Genomic DNA, 21,797 nt, shown 5'->3' on the forward strand with positions numbered 1-21,797 from the left:
AACCAAAGGGGGTGTGTATGTATATATATATATATATATATATATATGTGTGTGTGTGTGTGTGTATGGAATTGTTATAATCCATATACCAGAACCTTCACATAATCCTGCCCAAGAACTAAAGCCTTCCACTGATATCCCTACCATAAAGTGACAATGCTCAAAAGGGCATTTTCTGTTTGTGGCCCCTTTACCTCTCGAATGTTCTACCTCAGTAGACCCAAATAGGACCTTCACAGCTTCTATTTAGGAGTGCAGTTAAAACTTTTGGTTTTAACTGAACCTTGAAGGTGAAGGGACCCCTGACCATTAGGTCCAGTCGTGGCCGACTCTGGGGTTGCGGCGCTCATCTCACTTTATTGGCCGAGGGAGCCAGCGTACAGCTTCTGGGTCATGTGGCCAGCATGGCTAAGCTGCTTCTGGCAAACCAGAGCAGCGCACGGAAACGCCGTTTACCTTCCCGCCGGAGCGGTACCTATTTATCTACTTGCACTTTGACGTGCTTTCGAACTGCTAGGTTGGTAGGAGCAGGGACTGAGCAACGGGAGCTCGTTCCGTCGCGGGGATTCAAACCGCTGACCTTCTGACTGGCAAGTCCTAGGCTCTGTGGTTTAAGCCACAGCACCACCCGCATCCTCTACTTCTAACTGAACCTTAGAGCCCCCTTAATTTTGGGGGGTGGCATGAGTTCTATGATTGTTAGTGGATGCTGCTCTGTGTCTTTAGTAATGAAGAGCAGGCTATAAATGATTTGAAATAAATCCAGTGTAGCAAGCAGAAGTCTGATGGGTTTTGAGAAAATGCTTGTGATAAGAGGACGCTGAGCAGGCAAGTGAAATTTTGGCACAGCTGTTTAAGCTGTAGTAACTGCCTCCCCTCCTCAGGATTGGATAGGAGTCCCTCAGACAGGACTTCCACATTAATCTCTGTGTTATACGTCAACCTAATACAGATAATCTATAATTAGCACATATTACATACATGGTGCCTAGAATGGACAAAAACATTATGCACAACTGCAAAATCTGCTGTTTTCTAAAAGTAGTTCTGGCTGTCCATGAAGGCTCTGCCAAATCTAGTTGTATACCTGTCAGTACCAATTTAAACCCTTTCATTTCTACTCTAAAAACATCTGTCAATTGTCATGGGTGTTGTGCTATTGATAATTGTTCTAATATGAAGACAGGCAGATAGCCTTGCTGAACTGTCGGCTTACCACCAAATTTGTGCAGACAGACTCCTCACAAATCAGACTTTATGCCTCTCATCTCACTTCTTCTGCCTTCTCCTGCCTGGCTCATGGTTGATTTGTTGTTGTTGCTTGTTCATTTTTATTATTTATTTCCCAATTGGCCTCGCAAGCATTGTAGGCAGCATGATCCTACATTTTTTGCAGTCCTGTTCCTATATACAGTGCTGCTCCTATATAAATGCACAATAGCTCAACTATTCATTGACCTTTTAAAATCTAAGAGTGTCTGCCAGGCAATCTTGCCCACACATCTCTAAAGAAAGCCCAGATATCCCAACGTATGTGCCCCAGAGAAAAATAAAATATAGGTTAGATAAGGAAGGATGGCAAGGGATGAGATCACACAAGGCAAATTGTAGTGTCAAGTTTGGCGAACAAAATCACCCGTCCTCCATTGCAGAAATATGAGGTGTCGTGGCTACTCTCTGAACAAGACGCACGAATGGGACCATTGTTAAGGTTCAAGTGATGAAGTATGAGGTTATGGTGAGCAAATAATTTTTTCTGGAGAAAATTTGGCCTTTCTCAGACTACCTTGAGAAAGAAGTGATCACCTCCTGGGGTGTTTCATGTGGGGCAGGAGAACAATTTAAGGACATACTAGGCCATCCTGAGGGTTTATGAGGTTGTGGGCACACAAGAGTCAACCCCTTGAGCTACAGGCTCAGGCGGGCTCTGAGGTATCCATAGTGATGGACAAGTACACTAGAGTGAACACTTTGCTGTGGGGCCATGATGAATATGCTCAGCCTCCACATACCTCAAGGCTCACCAGACAAAGCTGGGGAAATACAGCCAATTTTTGGCTAGAAAGCTACTGTATGCAGCAGTGGACATGCCCAGGGGAAGTGAGTGGAGTGTTCCCCCCTTTATACTGTTGGGAGGTTGCGGAGACAATCTGTATTATGCCTGAGTCCCTTCTAATTCCTACTCAGCAGCCCCCGCTTAATAATTGGCTCTTGATTTGCAGATCTCATGCTATATTTCAATAAATATAACCATTCCACCAACATGCTGTCTCTTGAGTCTTCTTCAGTGGTGTGGAGGGGAAAGAAGCAGGGAATGATGGGATGGTGATTGCTTCGAAAACAGCACCTCACTATTTAACATACGTTTTTATTACAAAATAGAGTGTGAATTATTGGAGAAGTTGTTTTGAAACGTGAAAAAATGAGATAGCAGATCTCCTTTTGTAAAAAGACCAGAAAAGCAATGAAGAAATTAGAGGAAAATGTCACTTTCTTCCAGTCCTTTTAAAAAAGTCTTTAAAAATGTCACATCATCAGAGCATCCTATCATGATCCACAAAAATAAAACTGGAAAACTGGGACATTTGATACTGAATTATATTGTTCTTTGGATGTGTTCAGCAACAGCATTATTTGGAAAGTACATCATTATTCAATATTTTTTCCATTATTCAATGTCATGGTTGGAAAATGAGAGTATTACCGGCAGTATCACTTTTTAATTCTGTGCCCTTGGAAAAAAGGGGTAATATCATGTCAGCTTAATGGACTTTTTGGTGACATGAGTAAAACAGGAAGCTGCTGTTAATGCAATATCTTTATTGAAAGCTGGGTACAGCTGTCTCTCCTGCCTCTTTTCTCAAGCTAATACTATGCTCCCAATCCTGTCATACCCAGGAATCAAATTATTTGAATTCTGGACACATCAGCACAAAACTGAAGACACTCTGCCAGATCCATAGTATGCTTGGAAAAGAACATCATACAGCATCACTCATTTATACGACTGTCAGTCTGGCGCTGTAAATTCACAAGATATGGAGGCCTCAGGTGCCACACTTTTTGTCTTTCTGCTCCTCAATCACCTTCCTTCAATATCTCTACCCTATGTAAGCTAACATTTCATCGCTGAGCCATGTAGCTTTCAAATATCTGCCAGGATACCCAGAGGTTGTCCATGCTGTAAATTTGAATGGAAAACTATGCATTAAGGTGACTAGTTGATTACAGTCACCCAGAAAGATTCATGCCGGTTCTGAGATATGCCTTTGGAGAAGAATCTGCAAAAAGTTTGGTAGATCTAAACTAGAATATAGATGGCACCTACTGACTACATCTACGGCAGGTTTACCCCCTGCTCCTCTTTTATTAAATGGTTCATTTGTAGGCACAGAAAATTCAATAGGACAACTCATTTTCTCTTCTGCTCTTTGCCAAAAAGAAAATACAGTGCAATACTTAACAAAAATTCAAGACACAGATTGTTTAATTAACATTCATATTCAGTAACCACCTAGATTAAGGTGAGGCTCACATAAGATTAAGCCTTCACATAAACAACGTGTATCAACTTTTGTGACATTGGAAAAAGGAATCTATCTAATAAATAGCTAAACAAATCAGCAAGTTACTTAATTAGAATAGAATAGAACAGAATAGAACAGAATAGTTGGAAGATATCACAGGGGTCATCTAGTCCAACCCCTGCAATGCACAACTCACAGCTAAATAAAAGAGTAATCTGTTTTAGCGGTGGATGCTGGGGGGTTGAGGGACAGAACAGCATGTCATATAGCTTTCCCTGGGTGTCCTACACTAGCCTGCTGTCCTCAGGTGTGATAGAAAACGATGTTCCACCATCAGTGTTGGAAGTACTTCTTAATCAGCTTTCCAGTTGGCTTCCGCACATGCAAATTGTGGAGGCACCATCTTGTCCTTTGACTCTGGCAGCAAAATTCTTGGTTCTTAATTTTCTCACTAAACTATCAGCAAGATCATATGTGTGCAGTAAGTTGTGAGCCAGCTTTCACATCAGTGAGTTGTGTTTGATGTTCTCGACATGATAAATGTGTGTGTGTGAAACTAGGCACCAAGGCAGTTAAAACAAAAGTAATATACAAATACAATATAAAAGTCGATGTAATGCAACAAATTAAACACACAAAAACCACAGTAAATAAAAATAAGAGCGGGTTAAGGACAGTTGCCAGCAACAATGCAACTAGCCGTCTCTTTCCTTATTTGGATGGTGGGTGCATTTGGCTTACCATGAGGTTCTATTCCCTGTACGTGGGAAGTTTGGACACTTGTGGCTACAGGGGTAAGTATGCTGAAGAATTGCCTTTGGAGGGGTACAGACTAGATTGACACTGAACATATATTGGTGTTTAGCACACATGGGAAATGTGACATTGTGTCTGATCAATGACGGGGAAGTTGCTAGGGATGCTGTGGGGGCTGCTGCCAATGTTGCTATGTTAGTAAAATAAAAAAAAGTAAATTATAAGTAAAATAAGTAAAATTAAAAAGTAGAAACAAATGCTATCTCCTTTGCTGTTGGGAGTACAGTCATACCTTGGGTTAAATATGCTTCAGGTTGAGCATTTTCAGGTTACGCTCCGCGGCGACCTGGAAGTAACGGAACGCATTACTTCCGGGTTTCACCGCTCGCGCATGCGCAGACATGGCAAATCGCCGCTTCAGGATGCGAATGGGGCTCCGGAACAGATCCCATTCGCATCCAGAGGTACCACTGTATATAAATTCATACACTCGTGTTAGCCTTGGCACAACAAACAGCCCAGCACAGCTGAACCACAGGACCAGCCTATGTTTAGCATTGCAACTAAAGCAAAAGATTTGGGGATGTAAATATGACCTCTGCCAGGCACATACTGTTGATTTAGAAAGCAAACGATCAACATGCAGTTTGTTTACACCTTAGTCTTGACTTGACTATCTCTAAAAGAAAAAAGGCAACATGTGTTACATAGTTATGAGCTCACAGAAAACAGACACGGCATCAGTGAACTTCAAAGGAGAATTTCTAGCTCACTCACTTGGGAGTTACAGTAGTTACATTGAACTCAGTGGGACTGACTTTTGAGTTAACATGCTTTTAGAATAGAAATGGATGGAATTGTGGTTTGTTAATAAGATGTACACAGTAATTACTTTCCATAATAAAAGATACTAGGGCTGAAATATGTCTAGATATCTCATCCTACATTCCTGGAAATCCTGCTCCAAATCTAGATGCATCTGGGAATCAGTAGTGAGGAAGGTTATTTATGGCAACATATGTAAGGGCAATCTGCCCATTATTATTTCATGTATTCCACGGCTGAACCAACATTATGAAAAACATATTCTGGTACTCAGCCCTGACTGCAAGACCACTTTAAAAAATAGCATAAACAAAAGTTATCATAACCATTCAATAGCAGCTTTTTTATTAATTCTGCCCAAATTAGATGAAGTGGTCTGTGTTCTATGGAAGGCAACAAATTTTGGGATTTCCATTTTATTTAACCCTTACATTCAAGCTCTTCAGCTGTAAAACATCTTCTTTTTACATAATCCAAGTTGTTACCCAGGTTTCTGAGAAGTGCAGCACACTGAATGTGCATTTCATAGATTAGACTTATCAGCTACTTCATTACACAGTTACAGGCTCCCTCCTAAAACAGCTGAGTTTTTCTTGAAGGAATGGAATTGGTGTCTTGGGCAAATCTGACACAAGCTCAGGGCTGGATTAAGATATTTAGAGGTCCTAAACAATGAAAAGATTATGGTGCCCCCCTCCCCAATAATTCAAAATAAAATCCAGATCAGTAATTCAAAATAAAATCCAAGAGCTTTAGGAGGAAACCGATTTTCTAGATCCATCTCAATCTGGGTTTAGGCCCGGTTTTGGCACAGAAACTGCTTTGGTTGCCCTGTATGATGACCTCTGTTGGCAGAGAGACAGGGGGAATATGTCCCTGTTAATTCTCATCAAACTCTCTGGAGTTTTTGATATTACTGACCATGGTTTCCTTCTAGAGCAGCTGTCTGAGTTAGGGGTGGGTGGCAGTGGGGGAGCTTCATGCTCCTGCATTGGGGGCAGGATAGCAGGCGGGGCGGGGCTGGTGCGCATCCCGGGGGCATGGTGCGCCACCCACAGGGGCGGGGCGGGCATCCTGGGGGCAGGGCATGCAATCTGCAGGGGCGTGGCACCCAGCGCAGGGGCGGGGACAGTCACGATGGCACATAGCTGTCAACTTTCAGATTTGAAAATAAGGGATCAGCAGCCTCGAAAATAAGGGATCAGCAGCCTCACCTGTCTTGGGGACAGTCTACGGGATATCTAACAATCCGAGATAGCAGCGGGAAACGGTGCTGGAATAAGGGACTTTCCCGCAAAAAAAGGGAAGGTTGACAGCCATGCGATGGCACCCTACTGGGATCGCGCTGCATCCCCCCCCCCCCGCACTCCTCTTCCTCTGCCAGTGGTGGGTGGCATCACTTTGCGGTAGTTCAGGTCCTTCTTGGATTGGTTCTACTTGGATTGTACACAGCCTGGCGGTACTTCTGCATCCTATTGCTGTCGCTTGAAGCTCAGGTGGCCTAGAGTGGAGTTACCGGAGTAGGGTGCGAGGAAGTCTAATAAAGCCCCGCCCTGCCCCCAGTGATGCCTACCAGTTGATAGTTCTTTTTTAAATAAAATTTTAAATTAATTTAATTAAATAATTAAAATCAAATAAATAATTATAAATAAATAAATAAACAAACAAACCTCAAATTCAACCTGCTTCGCTGGTGCCCTAACTAAGCACGTGCGTCGCCTTGCCTACTGCGCGTGCTCGAAAGTCAAATCTTGCAGACCCAAAATTGGGAAACGGGAAAGCTACACCTGTTGCATTTCTACCTGCTGCAGTGCAGCTGTTCAAAGGAGCCCTCGCGCCCCCAAGAAGCGTTTTGTGAGATCGAGGCTTGGAATGCAGCAGCGCGTCCCTTGAGCCCAGCCCAGCCCAGCCCTGTGTGTTTGATAACAAACCAGCGTGAGGGGCGGGAGATGCCTGCCAGGCGGGCAGGAACAAGCCGTAGGCCGCGCTTCGCCCTTGCCCAGCCCAGCCCGGCCCCAGCTGAGCGGGGAGGAGGAGGAGGAGGAGCCTCCCACTCCGGAGCCGAGGCCCGACCAGAGAGGCGTCAAGATGGCGGCGTCCGTTGAGCTGGACTTGCAGCCCCTGAGCCTGGAGTCGCTGCCCACGGACCCGCTGCTGCTCGTCCTCAGCTTCCTGGATTACAGGGACCTCATGAGGTGCGGGGAGCCCGGCGCCCGGCGGGGCTTAATGCGGGGAGCTGGCGGGGCAGGGCGGCGCTCTCGGGGCTGGGTTCCCTTGGCGGCGCCAACCATGGGGAAATGGGGAGGAAGAGGAGGAGGGTGGCGGCTGCTGCTGCCGCCTTCTCGGAGGAAGAGAGGGCCATAGCGATCCGTCTCCTTTCACCCCCCCCCCCAAAAAAACCCATCAATGGCGGGGCTGCGCGTGCAGGAAACATCTCCATGGAGAAGCTCCCGAATGGGAAGGAAGAGTAGGGGATGCGAGGCTTGGGTTGAGCCGAGTGGGGGAATGGGGCGAGGGATAGCCCAATGCCCTGGGTATGGGAGCTGGGTCGATGGCCCTGTCTGTGGGGAAGCAGCCCCCAACCCATCTCTTCCCCCCCCCATCCCCCTGCAAGAGCTCCTGGTGCTATGAGCTGCTCTGCGTTGCACATTTCTGGAGAGGCTCCTGCCGTGGGTCCCAAGTGGCTTCCAAGCTGGCCCTGCGCTGATAGACAGGTTTTCTTTCACCACAGCGCGGCTGTGTCAACAGGTGCTTGCTCTGGGCAACGTGCTCGAAGCGAGCCCTGCCCTAGTGACACCACATGGTGGATGCTTAAAATCCTCTCGGTGGCAGAGAAATAGATTGATAAGGTTTATGATATGAGGTGTGTGTCTTCCTTTGTGCAAGGTAGCAGGGGGCTGGACTTGATTGAGCGCCACAAGTTTAGGTCCAACTAGGTGATAGGTGAGTGTAACCAATGGCTTGTGGAGTGTCCCTAAATTTCCAATTATTTGTATTTTTGTGTGTTTAATGTTATAGATATTATGGTGTCTGCCTCAGTTTGTCTCTATACACTATGATCTAATCTGATGGTGGTGGTAAATATATTCTGCTGTATGTACTGTGCACCCAAATGACAATTCATAGTTTTTCAGTGTTAATGGAAATTCTGTTGGACTCGATAGCCCTTGTGGTCTCTTCCAACTCTATGATTCTATGATTCTGTAGAACCTGTAGGGAGGTGTGTACTCCATTCTATTACGATATCTTGTTTAATGTGCTGAGTTTGACATCTGTTAAAGCTAAAGTTAAGCACAGATAATTGGTGTGCTTTATAAGCAGCCCAACAAAGGCTTGGCAGAATTCCCAACGGTTGGAAGATGGGACTTAAGTACCCCCTTTCCTTTCCTATGGCAATGATTCCACATTCCCTGACATTTATTTCATCTGTCCAAAATCTATATGCTGAGCCCACCTTAATACCATTTAGTCCTTTCCAAAAGGTGCAAGTTAATACAACAATCAAAGCTGAGAAGCTTAAACACTTGGCAAAATAGCAAATACATACAAATGTGCAACATTACTGGGTTTATGTTACCATGATGTTGCCTCCCATATATGTCACAAGCAGTACAATTCAAATAATTTATACCGAATAGGTTTCTGAACATAGTTGAACAAACTCTAATTTAACTTGCTCTTTCTGAAGTAGTGATTATGACATGAATAGAATCTCCTGCCTAGAGAGGTATCTCTGATGAGAATAGATGAAAAACCAAAGCTAATTTCTTTTAGCTTTTAAGATTAATTTTCTCCCTTGCCCTCTACAGAGGGGCTAGGGTATTTTTGGTTTTTTTAGCTCTTGCTCTCTACTTTTCTCATATTCATCATAACAAGTTGGAAGCTAATGCCCTAACTTGGAGAACTCCGGTTATTTGAAAATTAGGTCCGTATCCAGCCCATTACCAAATCCAAGCACCAGTCTAGTTCCTGAACAGTCTCACTTGATTCTGATGAAATAAACAAAGCTGAATGTCATCAACATACTGATGACTCCTCACTCTAAATCGTCTTCTGATCTCACCCAGCAGCTTCATACAGATGTTAAAGAGCATGGGGTGGGGCACAAAATGAAAGTGTCCAGAATTCCACAACACAGCTGCTATGGAGAAAATGTACAAAAGTGTGGGTTAATTTAGAGAATTGAGTCTTAAAGATAAGTGTGAAATCATGTGTCAAATTTAACTTTAAAAACAGGAAATTCTCCAGCATTTCTGTACAAAGTACAAGTGCAATCATTACTGAACCTGCTTTTAGTCTGACTTGTAGAGAAATTTAAACTGACTTTGTATTTGCAGCTGCTGTTGCGTAAGCCGTAGATTAAATCAGTTTTCAAGTCATGATCCACTGTGGAGGAGGCACTGTAAGAAATATTGGCTTTTGTCTGAGTAAGTATGGCTAGTGCTTAATTTACATAAAATGAGAAAATTATTCACTTGTGTTACCAGTTTTCTGTCTGGTAAATTTACAATTTTTTGTAGACTACTTCTTGGATTAAAAGTTGTGTGCATTAAAAAATAAATTTTGAAAAAGCTGAAAAAGTTTGCAAGCATCAGCTCAATATAAAATAATCTGTTGGTAAATAATAGCTTCCTCCTGCAAAGATGCTAGGTGGTGCTGATTCTCCAGTAGATATACTAGAACAGCTTAGCTTGTCTAAGTTGTAGGGTACTTCTATGACAAATGATGCAATAGTTCTATCCCATAGGTTTTAATTGGAATCTAATTGGATAGCAGAAAATGGGATGTTGGTGTTTGAGTTTGAAACTTGGATTAATTGCTGCTCATTTTGACACACAGTCACTTTTACAGGTTTCCTTGTTAAAGCATACATGAAAATTCACATGGCACTACCCCTCCCCCCCCTTTATGCTGGCCACCCTATGTTTCTTATGCATAAGGATTCTTTATTCACACCTGTGGCAAAGCCTTGACTGTTTTTGTGACATCCTCTAGAATGATTTCATAAATCATTAGCCAATTATCAGAATGGTATTTTGCTTTCCCTTTTGTACAATCTTATTTCTGTTGTTTCTGTACAATATTACACAATTATGAGGCTTATTCTTGCTTCCTGCTTTTTGTGTGCAGATTATTCAAAATTAAATACAAGTCCAGTTGAATTTTTTTAATGGGATAGTTAAACACTTATGCAAATCCTGCCCACTGAACTGTAATCCAAACTTCTGAACTGGAATTTACCTTAAAAAATTGAAAATTAGCAAATGGGGGGGGGGTGCTAAGAGTGCAAAAAATATATATGCATATATGCAATATTCTTACTACTTATTGCTGCTTAGATATTGTTTTTTATCTTTTTAGAGCTGAGAAATCTCGGAGCTGGAAAGCAATCTTTATAGATACGTATGCTGATCTCGGAAGGTATATTCAAATTTATGCTACACTTAAAAAGGCCTGGGATGATTTAGAAAAATATCTGTTTCAGCGTTGTCCTCGGATGATTACTTCTTTGAAAGGTATTGTTTATAAGTTTGCTGTTTTATACAACTTCAGTTGTACTTGCATTTTCTCTCTCTAAAGTTATCGTTTTAGATCAGTGTCAAGTGCCACTTTATGAACACCCTAGATTATTTAACTATTGCCAACATGCTTGTTAAGCTGAAAACAGTACTGTCCTCCACCTTTTTTATTTTAGCCTTCTTTGTGTGTGTGAAAGACAATAAATTGTGCTTAGCTGTCAATCTGGCATAGTGATCTAGAACAGGAAAAGGAAAACCAAATGGACCTCGATTGCATACTATAGTAATGAGTGTGGTACTTTTCACAAACTGTTAAATAATGTATCTGTAAACATGATGAAATTAAGGAAAGCTTAAGGACCTGATTTGTAGTGGGTTTTCTGACTTTGATTTGAATCGGTGCTAGCCTGTCCAGTGTGGACAGGCAAAACACTATTGAATTTTGCATTTTTATTTTTGTTAATTCTAATTCCCAGTTTTGTACAAAGGCAAAAGTGCAGCAACAATAGTTAATTTTGAAGAAGTAGATACGAAAAGCACACACTGTGAGATTTGAGGAATGGTTTGAACAAGATGTTCTTACCCCTGAATGCTGCATCTTTCCATTAATCATTCAGCTACTGGTTTGTTGAGGGTGGGGGTAAAGATGCTCCTTAAAACACCAAAATGGGGTCCATGTGTGTAGATCTTTTCCCAGAGGTCTCACTGCTTTTCTGGAAATCTGAGAAGATTATGGGGGGAAAGGAGAATCCCTTTCAGCTGCACTGAATTTCAAAGAGGTTTGCAAAGCAGCTCTGTGTCTCCATCTTGCAGGCTTCTAGACAATGCAGGACAACAGGAAGCCTTAACCCTGAATTCAGAGTTTTTTAAAAGCTCAACAAATAAAAAAATATTTTTAAAGCATTTCATTGTACTTTTGCATACTAATGAAGTGCAGAAATGTTTTTCAAAGCCTCAGGATCAGCTCTTCCTCCCCCACTTCTCAGAGGAGCTTCTTCAAATGACACCCACCCCCTGAGTCTGGAACATGCCCTGCCCTTTTCTTGCCTTTCTTCTTGTGGGGGAAAAAACAATAATACAATAATACATGCTTTTAAAAGTTTAATCAGTGTGCTAGAGCAGATGTGCATTCATATCAAGCAAAACCAACCATATATTGCAAGTGGTCTCTTATTTTTCTTTAGCAGCCAGTTTTGGAGCAGCCATTTCGTTGTTCCTCTTTCCTTCACTATAGAGACATGCAAGGGGAATGTAACTCTCTAGTGCCATTTTAATTTCACTTGCAGCTGATAGTGTCTCAGCATTACTAAAAACCCTAGAATGGAAGCAGCCATACTAGGTGAGAATGATTGTTACTGTAGGCTTTGGAATACATGAATCTCTTTTGGGGTTACGAAGAGTTTGACACGACTAAATGACTAAACAACAAACATTAACACATGCCATTTTCTCTCTTATATGGCCCTTGAAAATTATTTGTTCTCCTCCTGAGTAATAGTTGGCAAATGTTTTAGCCACAAATTGCATAGGGCAGAAGAATCAGACAAAAACTGCTTCTGAGTCTACGATTACTAGTTGGCCTTCCTTGTTTTACAGCAGTGTGTCCCTATTCAAATTATATGCTGTGGCTTGAATTAAGACAGACTTCTATCTATGGTTTGTCTTAAAAAGAAGCCCACCACTTTGGAGTACATAGGTTTTTTCCAAAAGCAAAAGACATTATGCGTTTCGTGTAGTGTTTCTGACATAAGTATTGATGTCTGTTTCAGAAAAAGTAAACTGAAGAATCCCTAGGAAAATATACGATTCTAAACACAGTTGTCACACCTGCTGACTTGAATGGGGCTTGCTAAAGAGGTTTTAACATCACGTCTTAAATAACGTACTGCAAAATGCATTGTTTATATTGTCTGAAGATAATCTGCTAAATGGTACAGTTTTTGAATGCTCACAGAGAGTGTTCGGGAGGAAGATCTGGATGCTGTGGAAGCACAAATTGGTTGCAAACTCCCCGATGACTATCGATGTTCATTTCGGATCCATAATGGACAGAAGCTAGTCGTTCCAGGGTGAGAAGCTAACGTTAACTGTCATTGCTAATTGGCAGTCGGCTGCTACGTAAGCTTGCACATACTTGAAATTTGTTTCTTCCAATGGTTAATAATGTCTCCCCCCCTTTTCTTTCTGTCTTTCCAAAGGTTGATGGGAAGCATGGCCCTTTCCAACCACTATCGCTCTGAAGATTTGCTGGACATTGACACAGCAGCCGGTGGCTTTCAGCAGCGGCTAGGACTGAAACAGTGCCTCCCCTTAACCTTTTGCATCCACACTGGATTGAGTCAGTACATGGCTCTGGAAAGCGTGGAGGGCCGCAATAGTTACGAGATCTTCTACCAATGCCCAGTAAGAAAGACTTGTAAATAGACACTTTAGACAACACTAATGCTACTCATTATCTTCAGTAGATGAAACTGATGCAGTATATGTGTGTAGAATGTTTTAAAAAATCTAAAACCAGCTGTCTTTCATCTCTGAGCTACTTCCCACCATCCACAAAAGGCCACATAAATGTTCAAACGCTCTAACTTGTGAAGGAGAGGGGCTTTTAAATGGCAGCAATTGCTATAATTGCCATGAGAGAAGTGAAGGCTGATCATTAGGACCTGGAGCTGAGAGACAGGCAAAGCAGGGCTACTAGTGAAGAAGCTGGGGATGTGATGATGGGGAAGGAGGATCTTGCAAGTTGATTAGAAGTTTGCCTCCAAAAAAATGGGCTTCATACAAATGTGTCTAGTGCATAAAAATCAAACTTCACACTTTGAAATAATAGTTATTGATTAACAGTGCATTGAGGGGGGGATCAAAGCACCCTATTGTTATAGTGGTACATAAAACACAAATTGGTTTTTAGCTACAGGAAGGGCCATAACTAATAGAAGAACTTCTGAAAGCTATTTAATAATAAAAAAGAACATAATGACTGTTTCATTGATACTATAATTTCAAAGAAATAAATCTTAAGTTTTCAAGTTGAGTTTTCTACCAAATGTTCACAGACGAGATGGGAACATAAAGTGACTTGCACAGATGAAACACTTAATTTTGTTTTCTTTTTTACTACTGGTTACAGACTAATATTTTCATGCAGTATTATATGGTACAAATGTCACCTGTAAATCCAGTTTTTAAGGACACAAATAAACTTTTTCCTTTTTCCTTTAAAGGATCAAATGGCCCGCAATCCATCTGCAATTGATATGTTTATTACAGGTAAAAGTATTTTGGAACTTAAATGGGAAACAATTTAGAGAAGTCAATATGAATTGGAATATGTCTGGAACTTTATCCACTTACCTCAACATGCAGCATTTGCTCATTCTAGATCTTTTGCACATTAGAGGACAAACTATCTGTTAAACTGTGATCACGTGTAATATTGCAAGAAGTTGGGAGAGTGCATTTATAAGCAGAGAATGAAAGTAAGCGTAACTCGTCAGGTGCTAGAACCCAAATCATATCTCTTGAAATCTACCCCCACAAGTTCTGTATTTGCAAGATAAGTTTGGGCACTAGCATTGTATCTAAAAGCAGCCAGGTGGTAGAAGATAAGAGCACATCCTTTCACTTCACTTCCATTCTTTGGCTTGGAGTGCCCTCTCTCGAGAGGGAGGAGGAAAAAGCAAATCTTGGTTGCATTTGTCCAGCATTGCAATATGAAGTTTTGCTTGTTAAATTTTGCTGATACTCTGGGCTTCCGCAGTATTTTTATTTTTTTTACAGTTTTAGAGGGGTAGCAAAACATTAAAAGGTGGGTGCACGCTCACAAAAAAATTGAGAAGCATAGTGCCTGTACTTTTTGCTTATTGTTTCTAGAAAGGAAATATAGTTACTTCCAATTGTTTTAAATGAAAGATGGGAAGCTAGGGATTATAGTTCAATGTGATGGTGGTGGCGGCTCTGAATTAGAGTAACAGCAAGTCTAGGAATGCTGGATGTCACACCACCACTGCAAAGTGATGGGATGATGTGCAAGGAAGAAGTAGGTGTTAGAGGAGTGCTTAAGTCGTCTTCCTCCTGGGTCTCCCAGATTCATGTTTGCTGCATCAGCTGGGGAAAGCACTTGGTGAGAGGATTATGCAGACCCTACCAGCCAGCTCATGAAAATTGCTTTTCATCCCACCTTTTTACTTTGTCTTAGAGAAGTAGCAATCAGGGTTTCTCAAGCTTGCATTTTCTGCAGTTCTTGTAGCTCAGTTTTTGAGCAAAGCAACTGCAGTAGCACCATCAGACCCTCTTTTCATAGACCTGTGATATGTAATTGAGGCATAATTACCTTTCAAAGGTTATGGCAAATCAAAAATAGCATGCTCAGAGGATCAAAGATGGGAACAGCTTTGGGAAGGGAAGTTTAACAAATGGAACCATCTATGCACACACATCTCTCAAAGCTTTTTATTTGTGCTTTGCATTGGGAGGAATGATGGTTTATTTGTATTTTAAAAAACAAGAGCCAGATTCAATTAAATAGTTGTACCAGCATAGTTGTACCAAATAAGGACCCAGTGTGATGTGTCCCCTAGCACAACAAGGCTCCTCCTTTCTTCTTCCCCTGTGCTCTCCCAGTTGACTCTGGGGGAGGGGAGACAGGGGGAAAATCCCAGAACAAGTTGCGGGGCAAGAAGGGGGGAAATAACCCCATCTGATAAGAGGAAATGTTTGCTGATACCGAGATACTGAATTCTTCCTACTATCTTGCTAAACGTAACAATGCATTTATTGCCATCTATAGTGAAATGAAGCTTCATAGTAAAATGGAATGAGGCAAGCTGATCTGTAAGGAAGCATGGGTAGGGGACAAACAAGTGGGAACTTCCTCTTTCTCCCCTGCCCCAGTTTCATTCAGATTTCTGAGTTCTGGTCTTAGATGAATGAGCAGCTTCCGCTTGCCTAGTCCTAAACCTCAGCACTCTAGTGCTATAGTGCCTTACCATGTACTTGAGACTGCTAATGGTCAGAGCTAGGTGACCACCACCTGGGAGGTCTGAACTGTTCTTTGTTTTGTTTTGTTTTGTTTTGTTTTGTTTTGTTTTGTTTTTAGTCATAGCATATGTAATCGGCATACTGCCCTTTTTATGACCTTGTGAAATGTTTCTCCCCCTTTGCCATTAGGTAGCTCCTATTTGGAATGGTTCACCTCCTATGTAAACAATGTAGTAACAGGTGGCTATCCCATCATCAGAGACCAGATTTTCAGGTATTATGCCTTTGGTTTACAATCTGTGGTATCTTATTATGACAAAATGTAATAATCTTAAACTTGTAACAAAAATAAATTATCATCTTATAATATTTGTTAGACATGTATGTGAGCATGAGGTAGTAAAGCAAAGCACACTTATTATTTACAATAATAACATTGTAATGCTTGCAATACATTTGCACTATGTTCTGCAGAAATAGATATAGTCTAAATGGCATTAAGCGGGTGCAGAGAATGCCTTTTCTTATTACGGAGAGAAATAGATTCTTAATGCACAAATTGTAAGGTGAAAGTTGGTTTTATACAAATGAATTTTTCAGTATTTGTTTATTCTTTAAAATAATGCCTTTTTCTTTATTTGCTAGATACGTTCATGACAAGAGTTGCGTAGCAACAACAGGAGATATTACTGTCTCTGTCTCCACATCTTTTCTACCTGAACTCAGTTCTGTACATCCACCTCACTATTTCTTTACTTACAGAATCAGGTAGGAGCAGTAAACGAATGCTGATTTTATCAATGTGTTACTGACACATCTTGAAGCTTTCTTTGCTCACTGGCAAAATTCTAAACGACCTAAAATATAAACTAGTCCTTCCAAAATCACAATTTATCAGTGAGAGATAAAAAGTAAGAACGGGGAAATGTTGAATGCTTTTTACAAGACTGCACTGAAGTTACTTCTTTGCTTTTGACTTCCTTTTCTGTAGTGTTCTATAGAACATATTCTTTCTTCTAACATCTGTTCAATTATTATTTTTCCTGTGTAATAATTACAGGATCTAGATCTTCCCCCTTAGGGTAGTATTTCTTGGACAGTCAAATTGCTACATTGTGTCAGAGAAAAACATGACTCTTATGCCCCTGCTAATGAGTGTTGTTTGTAATGTGGTCAGACGAGTGTCACAACTATTTCCTTCCACCTCTCAAGGCCCTAAAACAGTTAAAATATTCTGGATAGTATTTTAAGGAAGGTAATAGTTTTTGGCTAGTGCTTTTGCTCTCTCTCTAAAATGAGTATCTTGCATAATTTTTTAGAATTGAGATGTCCAAAGATGCTCTTCCAGAGAAGGCTTGTCAGCTAGACAGTCGGTACTGGAGAATAACCAATGCCAAAGGTGATGTGGAGGAGGTGCAAGGTCCTGGAGTAGTAGGTAAGGAATATTTAAAGAATGTAACTGTTTTAAAAACAACAACAAATGCAGAGTGCAGTTAGAGGAACCTTAATCCTTTTCTTCCCAGCCATGATCCCAATCTAAGCAACCATTGGTGCCCCCGCTGTGTGTCAATTACACTTAAAAAAAGGGTTTCTTTGTTGCAAGTGCACCATCACTGAGGAAGGACTGAGAAAGAAGCCTGCAACAGTGGGATGAAGACGAAAGAGACCTTCTCTCCTTTGCTTCCCTGCAACAGCACATGGAGAGGGAATGAAGGAGGGGAAGGCTTTCTACCCTTTTCCCTGCTGCTGCTGCTGCTGCTGCTGCTGCTGCTGCTGCTTCCTTCAGCAAGGAGCGGGGAGAAGGAAGGGGAGAAACATGTGAGGTGGGCAGTGGCATCAGAGCAAGATGATTTCTTGGGAGCTGCCCCAACCTGTCCTGCCTGTTGCTCTGTGGCTTATCTGAGGTGGCTGCCACACTTACTCACCTGCTTGATTGGGCTGCCTGCTCACTCACTCTGTCTTCCTGCCTGTCTGGGCCTCACACCAGCTGCCTATCAACAAGCCATGCAAACTGCAGCATGGCAGCACCCTTACAATTTTATACTAAGATTAAAATCTATAATAGTATAGATTGCTCGCTCTTTGTTTCTTCAAAGTCTGTGGCACAGTTCTAAGGGCCAAACTACACATTACAATAAATATGCTGTTTAAAAAAGCGTGCTTAAACTGGCCAATTTTATTGGGGCGAAGGGGAGTAGCTTTGAGGCCCTGCACTGAAACTTGTTCTCAGTCTAAATTGGAGCCCAGTTTTTGGTGAAAAACACTCCCCCATGACCATGGCTGATAAACTGCCCCCATATATGCTGTTTGCTGTATAAATATCACATTTAAAGGCAAATAGCAGTCAGGAGGGTGGGTTTGTTTGTTTTTGTTTTGTCAAGAAACTGGTATGGGGCCTGTATTGGAACCAGTCTTGTGGCTGTATTTCTTTTAGAAATAAAAGTGACTAGTTGTAAGCACACTTTTTTAAAAAGTTCATTGCAATGTTAAGTTTGATCCTAATTGAAGTATTTTTGGTTCCAGAGGTTGAAGTCCTCTGTTAACTTTGTTTCTACAGGAGAATTTCCCATAATCAGCCCTGGTCGGGTTTATGAATATACCAGCTGTACGACATTTGCCACTACTTCAGGGTACATGGAAGGATACTATACATTCCATTGTCTCTACTATAAAGACAGATTTTTTAATGTTACCATTCCTAGATTTCATATGGTTTGCCCAACGTTCAAAGTATCTACAGCACGCATGGTAAGTTAAAATTGATGTTTTTAGGCCTTAACTCTTCTCTTTGGTTTCCAGAAAACAATTGGATTTTGTGTTTAAATATAAATAGTGATCTCCTTTTTGCATAAAACTAGGTTAATAGTTTTTAGAAGCTGTAAGATGAGTAAAGTAAAAAAAAACTTTACCTAGTTTAAAAATGTGTGTGCTCGAGTATCATACTTGCTTCTTTATCAATTATGAGCGAAAATGCAGTGAGGGGATTGATAACAACTTTCTCATATATGGGATTATGAAATGTGTATAAAGGTCCTGGAACATTTGGGAAAAGCCCAAGTAGTAAAATGTCTTTTTTGACTGCTTGTTTTGTTGTTTTTTGCTTTGCTTTGCTTTGTTTTTTGAATAATGCTCAGTTTGGGGAAGATTAAATATATTAGATATATTAACAATTTGATATTGCCTACATATTATATAACTGCACTGCTGTTTATGTGCTAAATGAATAACATAAAATAAGTGGGAACTTATTGTTGGATAGAAACATTATTTTGTCTTATATTTAGTTACAGCAGATCATTTGTTCTGCTTTGCTTGTTCAACCTCTGTCCATGTTGTCAACAGACACATTATGTGCCTTGTCTTGAAAATAGTTTTAACATTGTTTTCCACAAATGACAGGGGATAGGACATTTTTAAGCATTCCAGGAAAGCTATTGTCAGAATACATGTTTTTATAGAAGAGTGTTTGGATGGGCATTCTACTTTTTAAAACGCACTATCTACTTGGATATCTTATTTTAAAACAGAGCCTTCGACTGCTTTTACTGAAATAAACTGTAGATGGAACACGGGACTTACTTTTAATTAGAAATATTTATAGACTGCCTTTATGAGTAGAACTTTTTGGCTTACACAAAAGTAAAAAGTTTTCAGTGGTAATATGATAAAATACCATTTGTACTGGATTCAAATTCAGTTTGTCCAAAATACACTTAGCAGACAAATCATGTTATATCTTGGCTCCTTTTCTGTAAAATGAGAGTAGCATGGCCTTCCTATAGAGTGTTACAAAGTCCAATGATATAAGGCTGTTAAGCACTTTACACAATTGGAATAGGCACGTTTAGTACATTCTCCCAAGTGTTGTGTGTGCTACAATTTGCTAAGAATGGGTGAAATCCAACAGTGTCAGTGCACTTGCACAAACTCCCCTTCCTTTTCTTTCCTGCTGCTGCTCCCTGCATGCCCCCAGAATCTGTTGTGTCCACTGGCATTGTTTTGGATCTTGCCCAATGCCTACTAAAGAACCAAAGAAGTGTCCTACTGTCTAGTGTCTAATATATAGCATAATGCTATCTTGAATGGCTGTGACAGGAATTTCAGCCCAGTCCCAGGCTTTCTGTTGGGTAACACTTTGGCAAGCTGTTGGAAACCAGACGTAGTTGTATAAATGCCATAACAATTACAAGAGATGTTAAAGTATTTTACTTTTTCTGTGGTACTCATTGATCCTTTTGTTTGTTTAATGCAGCTTGATAAACATGATCACATTCAGTTGGGGTAGTTTTGCAAAGAAACTTTGTCAAAGAGCTTACCTATATTACTTCTGTTCCTGCATTTAGGAAACCAATCATAACGAATGCGCGATGGATGAAGACGAAGACTCAACAGATACTGATGAATATGAAGACAGACGCAGAATTCTGGACATCCCTGTTCCTTCTGGACGTGGACGTTGTCCGCGTCAAACCTGAGCAAACTTCCAGAAAAACAAAAAAAAGACCTATTGATTCTGCAGAAAATATTTCTGTGGAAGATACCATGTAAAAATATTTCTGAATATTAAATCATTATTTGGCAGAGGAACAACTAGCATGAGTGCTGGTTCTGGCTTGCATCTGAGCAGATTATACAAACAGGGTTCTCTTTTGTCATGTGTTTGCTTCTCGAGAGAGAATATGTTGGGTAGAGGTGGGAATACAGTAGTGTGGTGAACTTTATTCTTCCAAACAGCTTTGCAGTTGAAGGTAATCATTGTACATTTAAACTTCCTTAAAACCAGAATGGTGCTGCCCATTTTTCTTTCCGTTCCTTTTTTTAATTAAAGCAGCAAACAAAATGGAAAATTAGGCATGCCATTTTCACAATGATTTTGTATTACTATTTCATGTGAATGAAATAACTGAAGTTAAATCTGTATAGCCATTGGGACAAATATGTATGTTTTTAATGGGACACTCTGAAATGTTTGAAAGGGAGCTGGTCTAATGTTTTAAATCCTGCATCATGCGCCTTTTTGAACATGAAATATGCATATTGCCTACTGCATTTCTTCATTTATTATATAATATAAATATGTAAATAGCTTGATTTTCCTCTTCAACTGCCATTTAACTATTGTGATACGTGTTTAGAATTTTAAGTATAAACATGTTTTCTTGAACACTAAATGGTTTTCTTTATAACTGTCTCACTAAAAATGAAGAGAACTTGAAATAAGTCTTAACTGGAACATTTACATTGATGGGTATTAATATATATATATATATAGCAAAGGACAGGTGAGATGTAGTTTCGTACAGCAGTTGCAACATTCTATAAAGTAGTGGGGGCTTTAGGCTGCAATCACATACAGTGGTACCTCGGGTTACATACGCTTTAGGTTACACGCTCCACTAACCCAGAAATAGTTCTTCAGGTTAAGAACTTTGCTTCAGGATAAGAACAGAAATTGGGCTCCAGCGGCGCGGCAGCACCAGGAGGCCCCATTAGCTAAAGTGGTGCTTCAGGTTAAGAACAGTTGCAGGTTAAGAACGGACCTCCAGAACGAATTAAGTACTTAACCTGAGGTACCACTATACACACATACCTGGGAGTAAATCCTATTCTACTCCCAAGTAGACATGTCTAGGACTGTACTGTTAAGCAGCAGCGGTAGAAAGGATTCACCTGTAATAAAACTGGAAAATCTGTCATAGACTTCTGTGCCAGGGTAGGGACCTGTAGGGACCTCCAGATGTTGTTGGGACTACAACTCCCATCATCCCTGGAAATGCTGCGGATTGAACCTTGGGCCTTCTTCCCGCAGTGCAGACGATATACAAATAAGCTGTAGCCCTTCACTGATAGTGTGGCCCAGATGTTCCTCCGAATGATATATAAATAGGTTTTACCAACTTGTCACTTGGTACACAAGATTGGGCGGGGGGGGGAGTAAAAAGAAAAGTAAAATTCATAATTAAGAAAATATCAAATTGATACTCCTAGCTGAAGTAAACTGCAACTATAATTTCCAAAAAGAGTGAACTTGTTACATTGTGGAAAACGTTTGAATTTTCTCAATGCCATAGTTGTATAATAATTTATTGTAGGGTTTGTATTATACATTTACAGCATAAGCTACAGCAAAGGGAATCCAGGTAAAGTCAGGGTGCAAACAGTTTTTTAAAGTATTCACTTACGATTCTGA

The 21,797-nt window shown here is 40.8% G+C and overlaps 2 protein-coding genes and 1 long non-coding RNA gene across 6 annotated transcripts in view; 2 read left to right on the forward strand and 1 right to left on the reverse strand.

Annotated features, from left to right (window-relative positions):
- Positions 1-19,978, reverse strand: part of LOC308464749 (uncharacterized protein) — an 85,045-nt gene extending 65,067 nt beyond the window's left edge. For 3 of the 4 annotated variants that reach the window (XM_080984328.1, XM_080984323.1, XM_080984327.1), the window contains exon 1: positions 11,211-12,575. In XM_080984328.1, coding sequence (XP_080840454.1) covers positions 11,211-11,240 — 30 coding nt within the window. In that variant the 5' untranslated portion in view covers positions 11,241-12,575. Of the gene's footprint in view, positions 1-11,210; positions 12,576-19,923 lie in introns of those variants that run through there. The other variant, XM_080984326.1, reaches the window with a different exon arrangement.
- Positions 176-2,262, forward strand: LOC308464949. Its single transcript, XR_013980198.1, has 2 exons — positions 176-290; positions 659-2,262. It is a non-coding gene; the product is annotated as an uncharacterized lncRNA (long non-coding RNA).
- On the forward strand, positions 6,969-20,778 carry FBXO3 (F-box protein 3). The gene is made up of 11 exons (XM_080983532.1): positions 6,969-7,303; positions 9,446-9,535; positions 10,470-10,624; positions 12,582-12,696; positions 12,826-13,030; positions 13,852-13,897; positions 15,797-15,881; positions 16,253-16,375; positions 16,927-17,042; positions 18,165-18,355; positions 19,951-20,778. Exons 1-11 carry the CDS (start codon positions 7,197-7,199, stop codon positions 20,080-20,082), a joined length of 1,365 nt encoding a protein of 454 aa, XP_080839658.1. The 5' UTR covers positions 6,969-7,196; the 3' UTR covers positions 20,083-20,778.
- The last annotated feature ends 1,019 nt before the right edge of the window (positions 20,779-21,797 follow it).

The sequence above is a fragment of the Podarcis pityusensis genome (genome assembly GCF_964106645.2).
Source record: "Podarcis pityusensis genome assembly, chromosome: 1".
Taxonomy (NCBI): Eukaryota; Metazoa; Chordata; class Lepidosauria; order Squamata; family Lacertidae; genus Podarcis; species Podarcis pityusensis.

Bases quoted from the DNA above. Each gene is read 5' to 3' on its own strand.
- FBXO3 (XM_080983532.1), top strand. From the start codon at position 7,197: ATGGCGGCGTCCGTTGAGCTGGACTTGCAGCCCCTGAGCCTGGAGTCG. The intron at 9,536-10,469 runs GTAAGTATGGCT...TTATCTTTTTAG, and splicing joins AAATATTGGCTTTTGTCTGA to AGCTGAGAAATCTCGGAGCT. The intron at 13,898-15,796 runs GTAAAAGTATTT...CTTTGCCATTAG, and splicing joins AATTGATATGTTTATTACAG to GTAGCTCCTATTTGGAATGG.